This window comes from Gobio gobio (assembly GCF_949357685.1).
Source record: "Gobio gobio genome assembly, chromosome: 12".
Taxonomy (NCBI): domain Eukaryota; kingdom Metazoa; phylum Chordata; class Actinopteri; order Cypriniformes; family Gobionidae; genus Gobio; species Gobio gobio.
The window spans coordinates 37,759,459-37,781,804 of record NC_137105.1 but is presented as its reverse complement, the minus strand read 5'-3'; the positions used below and the strand labels follow the sequence as shown (position 1 = coordinate 37,781,804).

The following is a 22,346-nucleotide window of genomic DNA, read 5'->3' as shown; positions in this document are numbered from 1 at the left end:
ACACCCGTAAGACCTCCGTTCATCTTCGGAACACAAATGACGATATTTTTGTTGAAATCTGATGGCTGAGAAAGGCCTCAGATAGGCCTCCATTGGCATTCAGTACATTTACACTCCCAAGACCCATAAAAGGCACTTAAAACGTCGTTACAAAGTCCATCTCACCACAGTGACTCTACAATAATTTTACGATGCGACGACAATAGTTTTTGTGCGCAAAAAAAAATCAAAATAACACCTTTATCCAACCTCTTCTTGTCTTCCGTGTGTGCCTCCACGACGCATGCGTGAGAATGACGTAGCGCCGGGGTTCGGGAATCCATGAAATGCACACTCTAACCCCATTTTGAGAACTACGCCGAGACCTAAAGCACGATCAATGTAGAATTCAACAGCTTAGATACGCGCGTCTTCCTCTGCTTGTAAACAAATCGCTTCTGGGTCATGTGTCCGAGCGCCAGATCTGCGTCATATTCTCGCGCATGCGTCGTGGAGGCACACACGGAAGACAAGAACAAGTTGGATAAAGGAGTTTTTTTTTTTTTTGCGCACAAAAACTATTGTCGTCGCATTGTAAAAATATTGTAGAGTCACTGTGGTGAGATGGACTTAATAACGACGTTTTAAAGAGCACCTATCATGGAATTTTGAAATTTACCTTTCATGTAGTGTGTAACATAGATCTAAGTGAACAAAAACATCCTGCATAGTTTGAAATATGACAGTGCATCGTATATATAGTTATTTTCTTTCAAAAGTAAGAGTCGATTCTGAGTCATTTTTAATAATCGTTAGAAGACCGAAGCTTTTTCTCTGACTAGATGACGTCAAATTGTCAAGTTATTTGAATACGATACGCCCACTTATTGCGCTCCAAGACGCCACGCCAGTGAAAACTAGAAAACATCATGGCCACGATGTATGTTTCGCGATCTCAGGAAGCTTTTATTATGGACTTCTATTATGGCACATGGTTCTTCTTCGTCTGTCTGTACCATACATGGACTACATGTGCACAGAGCGCCCTCCGGCTGCCAGTATGAATTGAAAACAACACATAAGAGACTCAATCGCTCATGATTAGGCTATATCTGCGCATTTTGAGGAAGTATTGAATAAAAAATACTCCTCTGTTTAGAAATTTGACACAGACATATGAGAATCTATCAATATGTCTCCTCATCTGCACACTTTTGAACTAAAAGCCCTGAGGGATGTTGATTTGTCGCGAGTCTTCGTGAGGAGAATAGAGGAGTTTTTTTTATGAATGAGATCAGCTGAGGCTCATATTACAATCAAAAGGTACAGACGCGGTTTTCATATTCATAACTCCTGACACATATTAACAAATTACTGTCACTATAAGACTTGATGGCCGTTCCGTTTCCGAAAATATCTGCACAGACTATACCAATCACAACTGACTGGGTCATCGGACCAATCAGCGCAGATTAGCGTCACGTAAAGGCGGGGTTTTGAAAAGTGAATCACTAAAGGAATCATTTGAGAATCACTGTCAAAACAGGTAAAAATAAATGCATATTATAAGAAAACTAAAGTCTTTTTTGTCATTGAATGCATGCAAAACTGTTGTTGGGGACTTCTAAAACAATATTTGGAACATTTTAAATGCCATGATAGGTGCTCTTTAAGTGCCTTTTATGGGTCTTGGGAGTGTAAATGTACTGAATGCCAATGGAGGCCTATCTGAAGCCTTTCTCAGCCATCAGCTTTCAACAAAATTATCTTCATTTGTGTTTCGAATATGAACGGAGGTCTTACGGGTGTCAAACGACATGAGGGTGAGTAATTAATGACATAATTTTCATTTTTGGGTGAACTAACCCTTTAAGAGTAAGTAAGCAGATAACCTCAACTTTCGGTTCCAAAAACGGAGGTAACTTTCAAGGTATCTCTTACGAAAATTAACCATGGTTTTATTGTAGTAAAAATGTAGTTAACCATGGTTTTTTGGCTAATTGATTCTCATTTATACAACCACAGTTTTACCACAAATACCATTGTTAAACTATGGTTAGAGTTGCAAAACCAATTTGTGGTTACCATGGTTTAACTATAATAACCATGGTTTTTTGGTTTTATTTGTAGTAAAACCATGGTTCATTTTCGTAAGGGATGTAAGTAGCCATAGTAACTCGCTCTCTGAACATAACCTGCTCCAGAGCAGCTCATGATCCAGGGTTAGTTTGGTTAAGAGGTATTCAGATGTTTTTTTTAAAATAATTAATATAGTTATTAATATAACCAAATTTGTTTCAGTTATATAATATACAATATTATATATTAATTCTAAAGAATTAGAATAAAAAATTATAACAAGGTAATGTTTAAATGTTAATTCAATTCAAATATATTATTTATTTATTGTCATCTCACACATGGATCTGCATTCAATTAATTGGCATCAAATAAACAATATAATCCTTATCCTCAGTGAATAAAGATTACTTATTATATGAAGACATTGAAAAAATTCTTGCATAACCACCAAATAGGTGGCGATGTGCACTAAGTAGGTTAGTCGCCATTAAACAAAAGAAGAAGAGGAAGTAGAACAGTGCGCTTTTTGTTGCTGAGAATGTCTTTTGTGTTATCCGGGAACATACTCTGAGTTGTCTGAACTTACTCCCGGACTCGTTTTTGGAACCAGTATACCTCGAGTAAGCAAGGTTTGGGTTATTCAACCGAGAGTTCAAGGTATATGTGACGGTAACTTAACCTTGCTTACTGGAATACTCCCCTGAAAAACGCCATACATTTTATAACTTTTGCAAGAGAACAAAATGTGTTTATATGTAAATACAAGAGAACGCAATATGTTTACGTGAGAATGCAAAAGCAGTGAAATCAAAATGTTCCTCCCATAGTCTTTAGGGGCTCCATTGAATGGCCCCTAACTTTCTATATATAACATTTGTCAACAGCCACAGTAATTCTCCTAGTGTTTGGCAAGTAATATACAAGACAAACGGTATGTCAGTTCAAAGGATTTATATGCCTTTATAAATGGCGTATATAGCCTAACTCTTGTGACCTGAATTATACATTGTAAAGGTCTCGTCTTCACTAATAGTTTTTGTTTTGCATTTATGGTTTATTATTAAGTCTTTTTAATGCACTAAGTACTATATTTCCTTCTTTAACATTGAAAAACATTGAAATTCAACTCCCTGGTCAGCACTTATAGGTCTGATTCAAACACCAGCTCTTGAGTTTTACTCCTTTAGATCTGTTTTCACTCCCCTTTAAGTATCATTAAATTCCTCACACTGAATTACTTAGCTTTCAGTCTTTTATCCCTCTTCTCCTGCACTTTTTTATATCTCTGTCTGTTCTTCTCATCTCAGTCATACACTCTGGTTCCCATGTGTTCATGACAGACGGCTTCACTCCATCTGTAGTAACCAACTTTGGACAAAGAGAGTTCAGAGACAGGCAAAAATCAGTCTGACTGGTATATCAATGAGCGTCCAGTATCCAAGGCTCTGCATTCCTTTTATTTCCCATCATTCCCCATCCCTGTGTGGCTCATTGATTCCAGTTAAGTCGTAATATTTTTTTTTTTTTACACTTTACCAGGTAATGTGAGTACTGTTTGTAGGTGCAAAAGTAACTGTCACATTGCCAGTGCATTGCAGTTGCTGAGGTTCTTGATGTTTTTTTAGCATGTAGTCATGTGATTACTAGGAAGTTCTAGGTGGTTTACTAACTTACCAAAGTCTATGATATTCTGGTCTCTAGATATGGCTCAGGTCCGGTATGGCTCAAGTCTATGCCACTGGGTGAAATTTGTAAATCTGATCAAAGATACATGACCTGAGGTTTCATGACGTTTTGTGCGTGTATGGATGGAACTATTTAACTGAATTTTGCTGGAGGGTTATGTTGTTCTGTTTTGTGTCAGCAATTTCTCAGTCTTTAATCGCTGCCATGAAGAGCATCTCTCATTAGTTATGTAACTAAGTTTCTTCCGCTCTCTCCCCAGGCAAGATGTCTAAGTTGTGTGTGTGTGTGTTTCCCATTCAAAATAGTCTTAGATCCTTCACAAGTTCTTATATCTTTTCCCATCATATATCAGATTGGAAAGGCATTTATTTTCAACAAATATGAATAAATTATGTGAAAAGTGGAATTAAAGTGCCTAAAAGTTATTTAATAATAAGTGTTTTACGGGTAGGGTGAGGGGTATAGGTGAAGGGATGGCTATGTCCCAATAAGGCGCCATTTATTTACAGTTTTTCTCAATTGTTTACACACATTTTCTGAAAGCATGCTTCATATTCTCAGAACTCTACACACAAATCCAAAAAAAAACCCACACACAATGGGCAAAACCCCTCGATTCTCCTGCAAAATGAAACTTTACATTCAAAACAATGTTATTTCTTCTCAAAATGGGATTTTGTTTTCAAATGACACCCACAAACCATCATATGTATAGACATTTATAAGAGCCAGATGAACACTGATGTATTCAATGTAAAACACTATGATGAATGTAAAACACTTCTCCATTCATAATGACTTAGGCCTTTTTTTGGTTCAGTGTTACACTTACTACAGACAGTACAAACATAAGTGTGTTGTAAAATATTTGACAATATTGTTTTTATACTCAGAACACACAAATACACAGTAAAAAAAAAAATGTTTCCAGCAAAAACAATGTACAGAGTGTACATCCCATTCCCAACCAACACAAAGTTGCACATACACTACATACAAAACAACAGAAGAATTTACTGTATACAGTTACAGTAAAAAAAAAAAAATACCTATGCTGCATCCTCTCTTCTGTTGCGGTCTGGCCACAGCACCTCATCAAATAGTAAAATACTGTAAATACAAAGTAGGTATATATATCCTAATTACTTGAAACATACTTTACAGTATTTTTACAGTCCTACAGAACAGTCCACAGTCAATACTGTACTACTGTACTCATTGAGTACTGTATTGATATGCAGTACTGCAATTTTCTAGTGAGAGTAGATTTCTTACCTATTCTCATTTCGGAAAGTCCGGATGATGGATGCTACAGTGTACCTGCTCAAATGTGGCTGTACTCTTTGCCCAGCCTCCCTCATTGTTAGACCATGGTTGACCACATGATCAACCAAAGTGGCTCGGATCTCATCAGAGATTACGGTCCTTGGCCGTCCTCGTCCTCCCCGTCCTCCTCCTCTTACTCTCACTCCTCTGGCTCTGCCTCTGTTTCCAATGTTGGCATCCATTGCTCCAAAACAGAAGAGCTCACCTGTTGCCCTTTTATGCTAAAGCTCTGATTGCTAATTGTAAAACTGTGTGACGGGTGTTTGCCCTTGTGATGAGTCAGTGTGCATATTTGAATGGCAGTGTGTTCCTTGTGAAAACAAGATATTTTCTGCAGGAAAATTGTGCCAAAAGCAGAGAATTGTGTGTAGTGTTTTGAAAAAAGTGTGTTTTAGAACTGCAATTTGAGGTGCAAAACTAAAATACTGAGGTGCAAATAGTATCTATGTACTTTTTACACTTATTATATACTGCTATTTTTACATAGTGCAAATAGAATCTATCGCTTATTTCACTTAGTGTAAGCTTATCACTAAAAAAATACTGCTATTTTCACTGTGTAAATAGAAGCTATTAATATTTGCTCAGTGTAAATAGCATGTGCATTTATAAATGTATTATACATTACACACTATATTGCCAAAAGTTTTGGGACGCCTGCCTTTACATGCACATGAACTTTAATGACATCTCATTCTTAATCCGTAGGGTTTAATATGGACTTGGCCCACCCTTTGCAGCTATAACAGCTTCAACTCTTCTGGGAAGGCTTTCCACAAGGTTTAGGAGTGTGTTTATGGGAATTTTTGACCATTCTTCTAGAAGCGCATTTGTGAGGTTAGGCGCTGAAGGCGAGAAGGCCGGGCTCGCAGTCTCCGCTCTAATTCATCCCAAAGGTGCTCTATCGGTTTGAGGTCAGGACTCTGTGCAGGCCAGTCAAGTTCCTCCACACCAAACTTGCTCAACCATGTCTTTATGGACCTTGCTTTGTGCACTGGTCATGTTGGAACAGGAAGAGGCCATCCCCAAACTGTCCCCACAAAGTTGGGAGCATGAAATTGTCCAAAATGTCTTGGTATGCTGGAGTTCCTTTCACTGGAACTAAGAGGCCACGCCCAACCCCTGAAAAACAACCCCACACCATAATCCACCAAACTTTACACTTGGCACAATGCAGACAGGCAAGTACCATTCCCCTGGCAACCGCCAAACCCAGACTCGTCCATCGGATTGCCAGACAGAGAAGCGTGATTTGTCCCTTCAGAGAACACGTCTCCACTGCTCTAGAGTCCAGTGGCAGCGTGCTTTACACCACTGCATCCGACACTTTGCATTGCACTTGGTGATGTAAGGCTTGGATGCAGCTGCTCGGCCATGGAAACCCATTCCATGAAGCTCTCTACGCACTGTTCTTGAGCTAATCTGAAGGCCACACGAAGTTTGGAGATCTGTAGTTATTGACTCTGCAGAAAGTTGGTGACTTCTGGCCATGGAAGTGATTGGAACACCTGAATTCAATGATTTGGAGGGGTGTCCCAATAATTTTGGCAATATATTTCTATATGTAAAGTTGCTGAGCCAATAAATGCTAATGAAGTTTTGTTGCAGATTTACAGTTCTGAACTTGCTGGAAATCTGTTCAATACTGAAACAAAAGGTCACACACAAGTTTCGTCTTTTGTGATATATCATAAATCAGAATCTAATGTTTGTATGGAGTTTGTAAATGACATGAATAGGATTGCAGATATTAACTGGATAGACTGAGGGAATGTTTAAGAATTGCATTGACTGAAGGAATGTAAGCTTTGATTCTACAACATCCTTCATTGTCAGTGTCTCCAGTTACTGCCACAGCTTGAGTGTTTGACATAAAGGATTTAGTTGGAAATATTTTGCAGGCATGGTCTTGTAAATACACAAGTGTTTCTGGTAAATGTCTCTTTTCTTCAATCTTCCATAAATCTGATGTGGTAATAGATGAAATGAAGCCTGCAAGGTGAAATTTGAGAGCTCTGATGGTGGTCCCGAAGAACGGTCAGAAGGTTAAAGCAAAGGTGCTGAAAACAAAAGTACGATGTTAAAACTTCAAGCCCCAAAAGGTATTTAAGATGTACTGATGTCTTAATATTATATAACAAAATGTTAAACCATGTGACATTTATTTTAAGACTTCAAGCACACAAGCAAAACATTTCACAAAAACAGGTGTAATAGATTATAAAACAATAGATATTCAAAATCAAGACAAAAATGTATTTGGACACTTTGTGAATGTCAAATGTTATTGAAACATATGTGATGAAATATTCCTGTGGGGACAGCTGTGCGAACTTGAGGAGAACCGATATCTACTAAAAATCACCATAGCACCTCGTTTGAAAGTCATTCCGAATTGCTCAGAAAAGTTGGAAAGAAATTATCTGGCATCATTTGTTTGCAGATGTGACGTGGTTTCATATTTTGTCATCCATACGTTGAAATTCATTTCTTTTTAAATGTGATGTGTTTAAATAGTTTTTGGGACCATTAGATAACATTACTCACATCAGCACGTAATTTTGGCAAGAAATTGCATGTCAAGGTGTGTCTTGGCTAGTTGCATGTCAGTAAATTTAAAAAGAAATATAGTATGTAAATACTTAATGGAATTATTAATTGGTAATTCCATCAATAAAACCATTTTGCCATTTTGCCAAAGCCATTTTGGTGATTATGAAAAAATTTATTTTATGGAATAAATGGTACAAAATGTTAGCCAATATGTTTATTTATTTCCCCTAATAATATACTTGCTAAGATATGCATAGTATCATTGTATGTAAATGCAGATTGTTCAGAAGCCCATCTTACCATTACTCTTTTGTATAGTGGGATAGAATGTATGACTCATTTTTACAAAACATACATATCGACCATTTAACATTTCACCTGCACACAAAGAAGAAAACAATTAAGACTAATGGTATTAGGATTGTTAAGTAAGAATAGTCAGAAGCAATGCACATTGTGTAAAAGGTATTTGTTTTACTAAATTTCACAGAGGACTTAGCCGGGCAAGAAATTCAGATCTCATGCACATTCAAACAAAACAAAAAATGAATGGCCACCATGAAGAGAGATTCCAGACCTGAGCCATCTGGGCCACATTACAAATAAAAGAGTGTGAAAGTGTTCTGAGCCAGTGTTTACAAAGTAAACTAACAAAAACAAGTGACAGATCTGTTGAAAGAGTGAGGTGATGAACTGTGGAGGGGAGAGTGGTGGAAATGACAGTGGGATGTCATAAGTAAATGAGAAAGAAGGAAACTAAATAGCAAGGGGTTGTGAAGGTTGGTGACAGAATGAGGAATGGGCAAGGGAGCATGATTCTGAAGATTGAGGCTGTTATTGGTGTTATGTTAAACTGTTACAAATGCCATCAACAAGATCACCAAGACCTCAAACACGCATTGACCTCTGCTACTGTTTGCGTCACACTCTGACCCCTTTAGCTAAGCTCAATATGTAAACCAACACTGTGGACCTCTCCCATGGACTGTCCGGTCGGGGTAACTTTATCCAAATCCACCCCCGCCTCTTAACAGCCTGTCTTGGGTTCCCCACAGTAAGATCCCCTGGCTGTGAATCACCAGCAGCAAACCGATAGGACCACATACACCACAACCCCCGAATTAGAAAGCAGGAGAAACGTATGCTCTCCCCAGTAGGTACTCTTGAAACTCTCGCACACACCTACCTAGTTTGTTAGGCACATTACATAAGTAATTACTACAATACCCAGTGGGAACATGCCTGAGCATACAAACCATTAAATAACACTTTGACATTAACAAACCCTGTGTTCACCTGTGGTTGCCCCTGCATTCCTGCACACAAAGCTAAACAAACAACACACAAACCCTTCCACACATGCTCCGATATGCCCTCCAAGAGGAGGTGGCAAAGAAAGAACTCTGGAAGGATCTTTTTGTTGTGGCAATCCCTCAAGCACACAGCATCCCTCCTTTTCTTCCGTCCCTCTTTGAGTCTCTCCCTCCCTCCCTTTCCTCCCTGACTGTATAAATAAGTCCCAGCGTAATGTGCCCCGGACACAGACAAACTGCCTCCAAACCTAAAGAGACAAACTGAGGGATCACAGGCATCAACCACCAATAAAACCAAGACACTCTGAACAGCCCCTCAAAGGCAACCTTTTGCACAACCGAGAGGAAGTCAGTCGGAGCGAAAGATTGAAAAGACTCAGGTGAGAGGTCACTAGTGGAACGCCAGAGAAGTGAGCGGCTCCAGTTACGCTTGTCAGGTGAAAGGGAAGGGACAGATTAGTGCCGGAGCTAAAGAGGACAGGACAGACAAGTGATCTGCAGAAAGAGTAGAGTCGCCTCAGCGTAAACCTTTCTGGAAGAAGAGCATCAGATAAAGAAGTTTCCAGGTATCTGAGGTCTACCTCGACATGTGGTTTTGGGCTGTGTTGTGTGCTTCTTGCCTGCTCATGGGCACCCAGGCTCAGAGCAGTGCTAGTTTTCGTCGGGCGAATTCCGGCAATGGCCGCTGTCAGTACAGCTTCACGGTGGACAGCCCTACAGAGGCCAGTTGTCCATCACCAGGTTTAAATCCTGAGATGGCGGCCATGAAGTCCCGACTGGGGCTGCTAGAGGCGCTGGTCGCCCGTCTCGTAGGAGGGGAAGCCGCGTCAGACTCATCACAGGGTTCTGGATCTCAGTCAGGTCTCCAGGACTCTTACAACCAGGTGATGGGGGAGAACGCTCAGCTCCAGAGAGAGAAGCAAAGACTGGACAGACAGGTTCAGGACCTGCAGCAGAGGTTGGAAGAGCTCCGCCAGGAGGCTGAGAGGTTGAAGAGCAGACCCTGCACCCAACAACCTCCTCCCAGAGTGCCGCAAAATGACAACAGCTTCAGACCAGGTGAGTTGTGACAACCAAGAAAATTGTCAGGGGATATTTTGTTGTAGTTCATCTCACGCAACCAAAATTATAGCCAATATAGCCCCTCCCCCCCGAGGTCAAATGTTCAATACCTTAAAACATTTTATCTGCTTGGGATATATGTGTGATATGCAAAAATGTTACCTTTATGTGTACAACAGCTTTTCACTGGGGCAGTACCCACAAAAGAAAACCTTGGTACCTTATTTACTCCAAAAGGGTTCACAGTAATATCACAAAAAAATGCATATTATTACTCCAAGGTGTTAAAATGCATTCTTTAAGGATAAATATAGTACAAAAGTGTCCCATTAAGGGTACTACAGTGATAAGCTCTTGTACCCCTAAAGGTAAAACTGCTGCACATTTTTATGACAGTGTAAATTTCATCATAAAGTGTGAAAGATCCCCAATACCTATTTTTGTTTTGTCAATATAATGTTGGAAAATGCTCAAGCAAAATATAAACTAACTTGTAATCTTACTTTTATGATTACTAAATGCAATTGAGCAGTGACTTGTAAACAGGTGGGGTGTCTGGGAAAGCTATAGAGTCGCTGGCACCTTGGAACAGACTCTAATTGTTTACGTATATATTTCCAGTTATATCTGCCTGGAAGTGTGAGTCACACCTCGGGTGGGATAGGCAAGCACTGTGTTCATTTTAAAGGAGCAGTGAACAGTATATAGATCAGAGCTGAACTAGGTGACATCCCCCTGTCATATATTATAAGAGCAGGTCAACATATGAGTGAAAGACAGTCATGAGGGTGTTGCTGGCAAGCCACTGAAGCAGTAAAACAGTAGTGTGCTAATACTCGGCAGTAAAGCCTTAATGACAGCTCCCAGGAGACCACTGACTGATGCTGCATGAGGAGGGGTGGAGGTCAGGGGTAACTGATCCCCGCTGGGGTTGTTAGTGCTGGATTAAATCTGGTGTTGGTACCTTAAAAAACTTGTCTTGGTTAAGCTTTACTGACATATTCTGTTATTGAAATTTACCAAATATATAACTACAGTTCAATAAACAAAAGGTAATATCAAATAACTTACATTTTAGACACTAAAAGGTATTCAAAGTTAATGTCCCTAATAACTTTTATAGAGGTTATATATTCCTCCCCATCAGTTCCTTTTGTCCATGTACTGACATTTGTTCTGTTTCTCACACTGACACCAGTGAACAGCACCACAGCTCCTCACACTTCCGTCAAAGAAGAAAAAAACACATGCCATTTAAAAATGGAGTTTAACAAGACAGATGACAGAAGCACTGAGGAGACCCTACACACAGAGAAAAAGGGTGTCAAATTTGTCCCTTTAGGGGTACAACAGCTTGTCACTGGGGAAGTACCTTTCAAAAGGACATCTTTGTACCTTTTGTTTTACCACAAAAAGATTCATAGTAGTACCTTAAGGTAGACGCATTTGTACTCTAAGGTGCTAATATGCACCTTTTAGGAGTAAAAAAGGTACAAAGGGTACTGCCCCAGTTACAAGCTGTTGTACTGCTAAAAGTACAATTTTGACACCCTCTTTCTCTCTGTGCATTTGCAAAAGGACGACAGATTCCAGCTCTTTGAGATTGAAAAGAAACCAGGCCATCCATCTTGCACAAGCTCAGAAAGGGGCTGAATAAACAGTAATTTACCAGTGGATAAAAAACGTTAATTACATTGCTTAATGGAAGGTTCAAAGGTGCACTTATTACTTGTTTGTATTGCTTATATACGGCAGTCGTCTTGGAATAACACTTAGCAGCAAAAGCTAATGTTTTCTGGTGCCAATGCAATAGCAGAAATGCAATATTTATAGTCAGTTGTGATTAATTTATTCTACGACTACAAGAATTTTTTTTTTTTTAAAGTACTACTCCATGTAAAACATTTTAATGAGAAAAAATGACTGAGCAGTGAAACTGCCAAACTGAACATGCAAACAGAAAAAAGATCAGCCATATGAATGTTCAATGTCAGTGTCACCTCATTAAGAACATTTGAATGCGTTGCTCTGGAGATCAGTGTTTTGGAAATCTTCAATACGATATTTTAAACGAAAGGAATTCTCGTTTAGAATTATAATAAGAGTTGGCATGTGCTTCACAGCCTAGAGTTGCAAAACCCAAAAGAACAGTCCAAAAAAACAAAACCAAAGAAAAAACACCCTCCAAAGTTTTCAAGATGTGAAGGCTCCTGCAAATAAATTAGCCTGCAACACGCTACCAGCTGGTCCAGAAGGTTCTTTAGTTCTGCTTGATCTCTCAGGGAACCATTAGGCACGATATACAGATAAGTACAAACACCTGCAAACAAACCTTGGGAATTACATGCTTTTGTTGCCTTGCAGTGGTGCATAGACCCATGTCCATGGGCATGTGTTGATTATAGGGATAAAGTAGTAACTACAGACCTTCCCACTGCAGGTCTGAGCAAGCTATCATCATCAGGAGCCCTTTTTAACCATCGTCACAGCAGTCAATCACTGCTTTCAGATGTTCACGTCTCAAAAGTGTATTATAAAAGCCTGTAAACATGTGAGCACATGATCAGACGTCAATGATAATGTGGCACCATAGTTGGTCATAGGGCCTAATAGAGGTAATTAAGCCCATGGGCAATACAATGGCATAAAATTTAAGATAATGTGAGTGTGAGTTGTTCAGGTCCTTTCTGCGTCGTTGGTAGGACCAAACAAAACTGACTAAAAATGTCAGACAAAGTTTCTAAAAGACCCCTTCTCAACCAGCTTCCATTTTTTGGACTTTGGACAAACGGGTACATGTTGAGCCACAAGTTGACAAACAAGCCATGCATAACTTGGGATAGGGAAAGGTATTTTTACAATAAAAAAAGGCTTTTAATTTGACTTTGCTTTTGTTTGAGATTGTTAACCAGGAAGTGTGTATGTGCACCCTGCTGGAGTGCATGTCTGAGTTTCGGATGTGTAATGGGGGGTCTGGAGTCTGGCAGGCTCCGGGACAGCTGGGAATCTACTCAGGGCTGTTTATTTCCTTCTGTTAGATTCCTGACTGTCAGTAGAGCTGCCAGTCCCCCAAAACCATGCATCCCAACAAACATACCTCTCTCAGGCAACTCAGGATCAATGCCAAGCCTAAAGGTCTGTCCAACTTGACTCGTTTAGACTTGGTCATGGTACTTACTTGAGAGCTGATTATAACCTTTTGATTGGACTATCTACAAATTTGTGGTCTAGAGAATCCAGATAATAAGGGACAGCAAACATCCCCAGACCATAACGGTATATAGTGATCATGTGTCTTTTGCCTTTTAGGTCCTGCACTTTCCCACTTCGTATCCAGAACTGGGAATACACAAGGAGACACAAGCAGTTTAAGAGGTATGGGTATAGTTACTCAAGCAGAGAACCAACTGCACCATCCATACTGCAAATAAGACAAGATCTTTGATATTCTTGTTACTGGCTGCTGTCATGGTCACTAGTTGCCATTGTAATAGTGAAGGCTTGACAAATGTAGACCTCAACACCTTCACATGCATGTCTCAATTTGAGTATGTGAATTTCTTTGTTATTGCTCTCCTAGATCCTGCATGGCATTATCCGAATCCAGGATATCAAGAGCTGACAGCTGTGGTCACTGAGGTGTCTGCCCCAAATCTGGAAGGTCCAGCGGACATCTCAGGTGAGAGTCACACCCTAACTCTAGGGCAGGGGTCTCCAAACTCGGTCCTGGAGGGCCAATGTCCTGCAGAGTTTAGCTCCAACCCCAAATAAACACACCTGAACCAGCCAATCAGTGTCTTGCTAGACCCTAGTAAGACACTGATTAGCTGGTTCAGGTGTGTTTTATTGGGGTTGGAACTAAACTCTGCAGGACAGTGGCCCTCCAGGACCAAGTTTGGAGACCCCTGCCCAAGGATGTCTTTATCACATAAAGCCACAATCTAGGGCCCTGTTTACACCTGGTAATAATGCTGCGTTCCAGGAAGGTTTTTGAGCCTGTAAGTTACGACTTCAAACCACGACTCACGACTTTGTAGCGTTCCAGGCAAAGTTACGCCAAACTGCTAGAGCGGTAGCTAGATGTAAACAAAGCATGGCGGACCGTACAGGGCTTATGCTCATTTACAATCATTTCTATCGCCAAAGGTGCTTAATCCTTGCTTATTTGAGGGAACCGGAGGAGAAAAAACAGCGCATGAGGCAAGAGAAGCTGTTATACCTGTTATTTTACGTAATTTGTATATTTGTATTTGGTAATGTATTTGGTATTAATTTATTCTTACACTCAATGGACTGAAAACTAGCTAACGCTAGAAAAGCTGCTGATAATGCATAACATTTGCAGATAAATAACGTTAGAGCAATACCTTATTTTAATGAACGTTTTGGTTTTTAATGTACGACTTTCATAAACACTGCATCCGTAGGGGCTGCCATTGTTGTATCGCGGGCTACGTGGCATCAGAGCGCGTAACTGGGAGTACATCGAACTAGTACGTGTTCACAGGTGGGAAGTCACAGGTTTGACTGCCGTTCCAGTACACTTTCATGGGTAGAAGGTTGGAAAAACACGGGTTACGGGTTGCCTGGAACGCGGCATAAGATGCGTTTTGGACGATCGGATCACAAGTAGACGAGGGAGACATTTCAGTTTACACCTAGCACTTTTATTCTTCTCTTTTGTCCACTTTCAACCACTTCTGTCCTGATTTCTTCGAGGGGAGGGTCTATGCGCAGGTAAATTTATGGCCTTTTTCAGATCTTTCGATCTAATGGACAAAATAAGTTTGCCTAATTTACATATGAATGTGACAAAAATATGCTGTGAGTGAGTGAGTGACTGTTAGAAATCAGGAATTCTGAGAGAACATTGTGCTGGATACGTATTTCGTCTTCAAACTTGGGTCTTCAGCCGACAAAGTTTAAATCCTGTCTGGCTAGTGTGCTTCCCATAATGTTTAGGCATTAAGTCAGAGAGATTAGGCAGTCTTTTGTGGCTGTTCGAACACATTCAACCCTGAGCGTCTACACTACAAAAGCAATCCGGTAAAAGGCGTTTTTGACTACCTCTGGAAGTGGTCGAAAGTGGACAAGCGCAAAAATTTTAGACCCCATTTAGCGTGGTCCACTTGTGATCTGATCGACAAAAACACATCTTAATACCAGGTGTAAACAGGGCCTAGTAGATGTCTTCCGACATTAGCTCGACTGTCAAGTCATGTTGATATATATATATGCCCCATGCCCCTACATCTGTTCATCTCAGGTGCCTGAAAAATTGATACTGTGCACATAGCTTTCATTCCTGCTGACAGCACTAACACAAATACTGCTATTTTTACCTATTCATTTAAGTCTAAAATAATCTAGCTTATAAAAGGAGCGTGTATGTTTAGTAAGGCGCCAAAATGGTAATGCGAATCACTTGATGCGACCATGTTGCTAAACAAAGACATCATGGTTCAGGTTTTTCCCAGGAAGTCCTTTGAATTCTGCCAAGCATCCCTCCCCCCAGTACCTCTCTCTTACAGGGTATTTTAGGAAAGGTTAAGTGTGCTTCTAATCTTTTACACTAGCAGGAATGGTAGGACAAGTTGTCCTCTCTTCCACCTTTGGCAGATTTTGTTTTAATGGCATCTCCTTTCAACCCGTCATTGGCGATCCGTTGGTTCCAACAAGTGTCCTATCTCTTGGTTTCTTTCAGGCTGCGGTGACCTGGTGTGGGTAGAAGAGCCCGAGATGCACCGCAAGGCTGACAGTATTGCAGGTAAATACGGTGTCTGGATGCAAGACCCAGAAGCTACGGAACCGTATGGTCCAGATATGGTATGGCGCATCGACGCCGTAGGGTCTGATGTGCGTCAACTCTTCGGATATGAAAACATGGACCAGCTGTCACGTGGGTTTCCTACCAAAGTCCTCCTCTTGCCAGAAGCTGTGGAGAGCACAGGTGCTACCATGTACAGAGGCTCCCTGTACTACCAACGGAGGCTCAGTCGCACCCTTCTAAGATACGATCTACTCTCCGAGAACATTGCCGCCCGCCGTGATCTTCCCCATGCTGGCTTCCATGGTATATTCCCCTACTCCTGGGGTGGTTACACAGACATTGACCTGGCAATAGATGAGAATGGTCTATGGGCCATATACAGCACCAACAAAGCCAAGGGTGCTATCGTGATCTCCCAGCTGGACCCTCACAACCTGGAGGTGAAGGGCACCTGGGAGACTAAAATCCGCAAGACTTCCGTGGCTAATGCTTTTATGATCTGTGGCAAGCTGTACACGGTTGCTAGTTACACCTCGCCAAACACCACCGTAAATTACATGTATGACACTGCAACCAGTCAGGGTAAAACGATCTCAGTGCCATTCAAAAACCGCTATCGCTACAACAGCATGGTAGACTACAACCCAGCGCAGAGAAAGCTAAATGCCTGGGACAACTATTATATCGTATCTTATAAAGTGAGACTAGGCAAGCAAGAGTAAAGCAACGCCATCAGCATAAATTTCCATATCACCCCAGCTTATAGACGCATTTTGTAATGTTTTTAATATTTTAACATCCAGTGGGACAGCTATTGTTGAATTTACTGATATTCAAAGACAATTATAGACAATCTAGCGTTAAAAGGCAACTGGACAAGTCAACCATAATTATGCTGGTGACATAAACAATAGCACCAACAGCACGCATATATAATGAATACAAAAACATTTTTCCTGATATTCAAGCACAGACAATTGTTTAAAGGCTGTTATTTCCAAGACAACAATTGAAGAAATTAAGCATACTACATTGCACATATTCACATTAAGAAGTGGACTGTTCATGATAAGCATGCTAAAAAGAAGTTCCTTTGACCAACAAGTTCCCATATGGATAAAGTATCTAATCATGTATCATGATATCAGTTTTTTTTAATAAATTGAGGCCACATTTAAGTCCTCAGTGATTTTGTCCACTTAACATGTTAATAGAGAAATTATTTTTCTACCTTTGTAAGTAATGTCTTGTCTTTTTGTGTTTACGGCACTGAATCAATTCAAGGAAGGGGAAAATATAATGGCATACAATTACAGTAAGCCTGCCTCTTGGATGAAAGATTGTACAGAGGTTTGCAGCTTTAAAAACCGTAACAAAAACCCTTGCTTGTGTACATGCTCTAATCCTCACGCAACCGTAGCCTACTATCCTTACTCTGTATATGATGAATATTTTCCTTACTCTCCTATGAATTTGCCTCAAGACTCTGTGCTGCTTGAGATGTTAAGATTGGGATCTTGTGGCTCTAAGTATATTAACTTATGAGAATAAAGATTAAAAAAAGTTAATCTGCGTGGCTCTCTTTTTAATTAAGCGGTGTTGTCTTATTTTGCATGCATCTTAATGAATTCAGCACCTCAAAACCAAAAAACAAACATGACCACAGCTCATTTTTTACAGCATATTATTTTATTAGTTTCTGTAACCAAACCAGGAGAATGTAAATAAGACCTTACATATTTTAATACAGCGATTGAACCCCTGTACAAGTAAAACAAAACAGAAATCAAAAAAGAAAAAAAAACCCAAATCAATTCCCTCTCCTCCCCTTCTGTTTGTAGTTTCTCATACCTACTAAACAAACAAGAAATGGGGGGGGGGCATACTAAACCCCTTGATCAACTGTATGCCCCTTCTTTGCAATAGCAACCCAAGAGGAGCGGTTTGGAGAAAGACCTTGTATACTAAGGCCTGTGGTCACCATAACAGAGTAGTCCAAAACGTCTGGCAACCTCTGTTCAAGACTTGCATCACTCCTGCCCCAAACCCCCCCATCAAGTTTGGCTGCCTTATGCTCAACATTCCTCTCTTTCTAAACCTGCAGCTCTTTAGCATTGAACCTAAATTGCTTGACCACTCACCCCAACCCAAACCCCGCCCCTCCTCTGCAGTGATTGGTCAGGAGAGTCAGAGTTGGTCAGCAGCATGGTTGGGAGCTGTGTGGAGAGGTGAAAGAGTGGAGTTATAGAAATGGGCGTGTCTACATCTGTACTCGTTCACAGAAAAGGGGAGGGGCTTAAGCTTAGGACATATCAAACATAGGCCTGATCTGGAGGAACCGTTTACAAAAAAGAAAAGAAAATATTCCATCATAATTCTACTATCTGTTGACCAAGCGGAGCAGTCCTTGTCAAAATCATATTTTCATCTAAAAGGATTCAGGTCTCTTGACGCCTAACCTTTGGCTAAAGATTCAAGGTTATTTCGCGCACACACGCAAACGCACAATCTTCAATTCTTGCAGGCGCAGACTACTGACAGAGAAGGCAAGAGGGAAGGCTCACAGTGGAGACTTGCAATCGATGAATTAATCAGACACGTCGGTAATCAATTCCTAATCTGCTGAAATGACGTTCTATGTATTGTTAAGGCCAATACACATGGTTGAAGTGAAAAGTAAGTGTACAGGTAATGTTGAGAGGTGTACACACACAGACACGCAATAATGAATTATATGCGAGTGTGTGTGTGTAGACATTTAATTGCATCTTTAATCGTCATAGCCTCAACATTGTTGCTCGAGAACATCAGGAACAACAAAATAAAGTGGGAAACATCTTCAATCATAAAAAAAAGAGAAAAAAAGATATCTGCCTTCCTAAAACATGTTTCTTTACATGACGAAATGTGAAAGTGAAAAAGGAAATCATATTGCTATTTAAAATGGCATTCTCAGCAGCAAGTGTAACTTTTGTTGATGTCTACCTTCATTGTTCACTGGGGATGTACAGTTCACACAATGGAGGGGCGCTTTCTCTGTAATGCCAACCACAGCAGAGAGAATGGATGGACTGATAAAAGGATGAGGAAAAAGGGCACAGTAAATGTGAGAAATGCACATCACCTCGTAAAATTTACTTCCATCACTCAACTTCCCTACACTTCTCTGCTGCTTTCAGGTGCTGTAGGACGTCCCCCCCCTCCCCTCCCTTCCCTTCCCTCAAGCCTCCGGCCTCAAAGTCCATTCTTCCATCCATCCATCCATGTGCTCTTTCTGGAGCAATAACGACTATTTACTCTCCTCTGGTTTGATAGCCTGCGGTTTGATCGGACCCGTCCGGATGGGTTTGGTTGTTGCTAGAGGTGCAGGTTTGTCAGACTCTGCGCGGTCGGATGGCATCCCCTGGTGATTTGAAGTGATGCTGTCGGTGGGTTTGCCTGCTCCTTCCATGCGGGTGGGCTTGCTTACTGGAGCCTTGAGTTGTTGTTGCTCAGAGAAGAACTTGTGTGTAGACTGTAATACCTCAGCTCTCTGTTTAGCCTGAGAGAGAGAGAGAGAGCGAGAGAGAGAGATCAACATTTAAAGCCAATATAGAGTATATAAGTGCCCTCATATACAACCTCTAAAGCAGTGGCTTTAAACCTTTTGTGACTACAAAGGCCCCAATTGTGCACAACAATATTCACATGATTGGATATTAGTAGTGATAGGCCTATAATTGGTTTTACCAATACTTTTCCTGATATTTAAACATTTTTCCATAATTAGGTATCAGTTTTGTTTCACCTATAAAATGTTAAGTAACCTCCCTCAATAAACTTTACTTAATACAATGCACAAATGAGATGTAACATGCTTGGTATGTTGTTTAAACATGGTGCTAAAAATAAATAAACAGAGAAACTCAGTGACGTAATGCATCAAGTTATGTCACAATAAAGACGTAATTTTACATTAATTAAATTAAACATGAGTGCATGATGGAAATGAAACTGCTGAATTTAATTCCCTCTCTGTCATCCATGCTCATTATTAGTCTCGTAAAGTCGCATTCATAGTGCCGTTCACTCACTGACCATGCTCTAGCATGCCCACAATATGCATCTTTTATCAAGATCCACTCGTTTAAAACTCCCTAAATTATATTTAATGAATATTAAACTTTACTCTATTTCGCTAATAAAAACCTAACTGATTACGGCTACATGGAAATAAATCACTGCGTAATTTCTGTGTAAACGCTAGGAATGTGACGGTAAGGAAATTTGCCCACCAGTTAAATTGACGTGTGACAATACTGGTAATACCGCCATCACCGACGGGGGCTTTTAAATTGGTAATTCTAAACGGAAAGTAAAATGCACATGGCCGCTCGGGAAATCATAACGGAGCGGAGCAAAGCGAGTGTTTTCAATTAATCCAGTGTTTCCCCTACCATTGTTTTGGGGGGTTCAGACCCACTGTTTTATTCCAGCTTCATACATTATTTTTTTAATCAACACTTGAATGTTGCAAGTTTGATGAAAAAGCAACATTTTGAGCATAAAGATGAGAAAATCATGTTTTTGTAATAGACTAACGTTACGTCCGAACGATGAACAAAACTCAGATGTTGTAGACGGTGGCTGGCGGTGCCGCGGCAGGCACGTAATGTAACCAGTGTCGTGCTTGAACACCGGTAAGACCCACTATCGCAACAAGCCTAGTAAACGCATAGATAAAAACATAGCTCTGTGAGCAAGCATTTCAATCTAGACCGAAAAAAAACAATAATAATTCTGATAACACTAGATGAGATGGACTCTGTCAGAAAAATAAAACAACAAATACATCATCGCAATTACAATGTATGCATATTCTAGTGAATGTTCAAGCGTATTCCATTCTCTTCACTCTTTAGTGTATTAAGCATTAATTTAAAATACAGTTTTAAAAGGTTTGTTTATGTTCTTGAAAAGTTAATCTGTCTTTTATTTGAAAACATTAAACTTTGTACATTTATTTTATTGTTAATATTATTGCAATATATATTACAATGTAATATTACAATTAGGGGTGTACCGAAATTTCGGCCGCCGAAAATGTTTGGCCGAAAATGGCATTATCGGTTTTGGGCCGAAATAAAAAAATAACAGCCAAAAACGTAAACCGAAGATGAAAGTCACCCGCCCCTCCTATCCGTGCGCAAGCGCTTAGGTTTCACTCACGGTCGAGCGGTTATCACGAGTCTGCCTATCAAAGATTAAGCATGTCAGCGATATGAGAACAAAGAGACGTATAGCTGAACTACCCATTGCCAGAAGCGACAATCCCCTTGACTACTGGCACGCGAACGAAGGCCGCTTTCCATTTCTTGCACGGAGGTATTTATCTGCCCCAAGCACCAGCAGAGACTATTCAGTGCAGCATCTCATGTTGTTAATGAGAACCATTCTGTGATTTTGTGTGCAGTTATTCAGATAATTGTGGATATTTTTTTTGCACAACTGTTACAATTTTTTTGTGGAACATAAAACATGAAGAATATTATTATTTGGTATTATTTATATTTATTGTTAAAAATATTTTAGGTTTTATATGCAACTTAATAAAAGTTTGATTATTCTATTGGTTTGTGCATTTTTTTCCCCCCAGATCCATTAAATTCAAGCAATTTATATATATTTTTCAGCTTCAGTTTCGGTTTTCGGCCAAGTGCATCCTAAATTTTCGGTTTCGGCCCAGAATTTTCATTTCGGTGCATCACTAATTACAATATTACTGTTGTTATAAATAAAAAGATGGAATTTAATTAAGCTACACTGAAGTAGCTTTTTTTTAAAATTCAGGTTGTTCAGAATGTTTTACGCTCTAATTTGTTAGAATTATTTTTACATGCTATATTTGTTACCCGTTTATCTAAAAAAAAAAAATTTTTATTTAAAAGAGACACTTCAGTGACATTGCACTTTATTTTTTGCACTCTCAACACAATTTTACCTCAATAAATAAAGTGGTCCATGTATGTAAGGAGTAGGGTTGGGTATCGTTTGGGTTTTTTCCGATACCGGTGCCAAACCGATACTTTTAAAACGGTACCGGTGCCTAAACGGTGCCTGAACCGATACTTTAAAAAAAGAGCCACAAAACGAGGTGGATGAGATTAAAGAATGGCTTTTTATTGATTTTTTTTTATTATTATTTAAATTGAACAATTTATTACAAGTTTAAAGTATACTTAAATATGTAAATATAAATAAATACAAAACACAAAACACAATTTACATAACAAATTCACAGTAAAACTAAAGCCACCTAACCCAACTACAATAGGCCTAATTTAACTCTAAATACAGTAATAACAGCAGTAGTCTGTATTCTTGGTATGCTACAAACCAGCTTCAAGCTTTAGCTTTATTTTGCAGAAATATGACCATATTCTCTGGCTAAATATTTTAGAGCGCATCACCTTATTGTTTCCATGGAGACGCGTCATGCTTCTCACATGACACACAGCTGCTACAATAGCGCTGTATGACAGCTCACTCAGCTGTATCGGGTTTATTTCGCTTTTTCTTTTTTAATCAAAATATTC

At 39.8% G+C, this 22,346-nt stretch overlaps 2 protein-coding genes across 3 annotated transcripts in view; one reads left to right on the top strand and one right to left on the bottom strand.

Moving 5' to 3' along the window:
- Positions 1-9,162: 9,162 nt before the first annotated feature.
- On the top strand, positions 9,163-17,336 carry myoc (myocilin). Its single transcript, XM_079831161.1, has 4 exons — positions 9,163-9,998; positions 13,311-13,376; positions 13,582-13,680; positions 15,706-17,336. Exons 1-4 carry the CDS (start codon positions 9,527-9,529, stop codon positions 16,491-16,493), a joined length of 1,425 nt encoding a protein of 474 aa, XP_079687287.1. The 5' UTR covers positions 9,163-9,526; the 3' UTR covers positions 16,494-17,336.
- Positions 17,337-17,438: 102 nt separating this feature from the next.
- The window catches only part of prrc2c (proline-rich coiled-coil 2C), a 52,238-nt gene continuing 47,330 nt past the window's right edge, over positions 17,439-22,346 (bottom strand). For both annotated transcript variants that reach the window (XM_079831159.1, XM_079831160.1), the window contains exon 33: positions 17,439-19,312. In XM_079831159.1, coding sequence (XP_079687285.1) covers positions 19,061-19,312 — 252 coding nt within the window. In that variant the 3' untranslated portion in view covers positions 17,439-19,060. The remainder of the gene's footprint in view (positions 19,313-22,346) is intronic.

What these genes read in the sequence shown, in the direction of transcription:
- myoc (XM_079831161.1), top strand. Translation starts at nt 9,527, where the DNA reads ATGTGGTTTTGGGCTGTGTTGTGTGCTTCTTGCCTGCTCATGGGCACC. An exon ending in TGACAACAGCTTCAGACCAG is followed by an intron (nt 9,999 to 13,310) that starts GTGAGTTGTGAC and finishes TTTGCCTTTTAG; the next exon opens with GTCCTGCACTTTCCCACTTC. An exon ending in AGGTCCAGCGGACATCTCAG is followed by an intron (nt 13,681 to 15,705) that starts GTGAGAGTCACA and finishes GGTTTCTTTCAG; the next exon opens with GCTGCGGTGACCTGGTGTGG.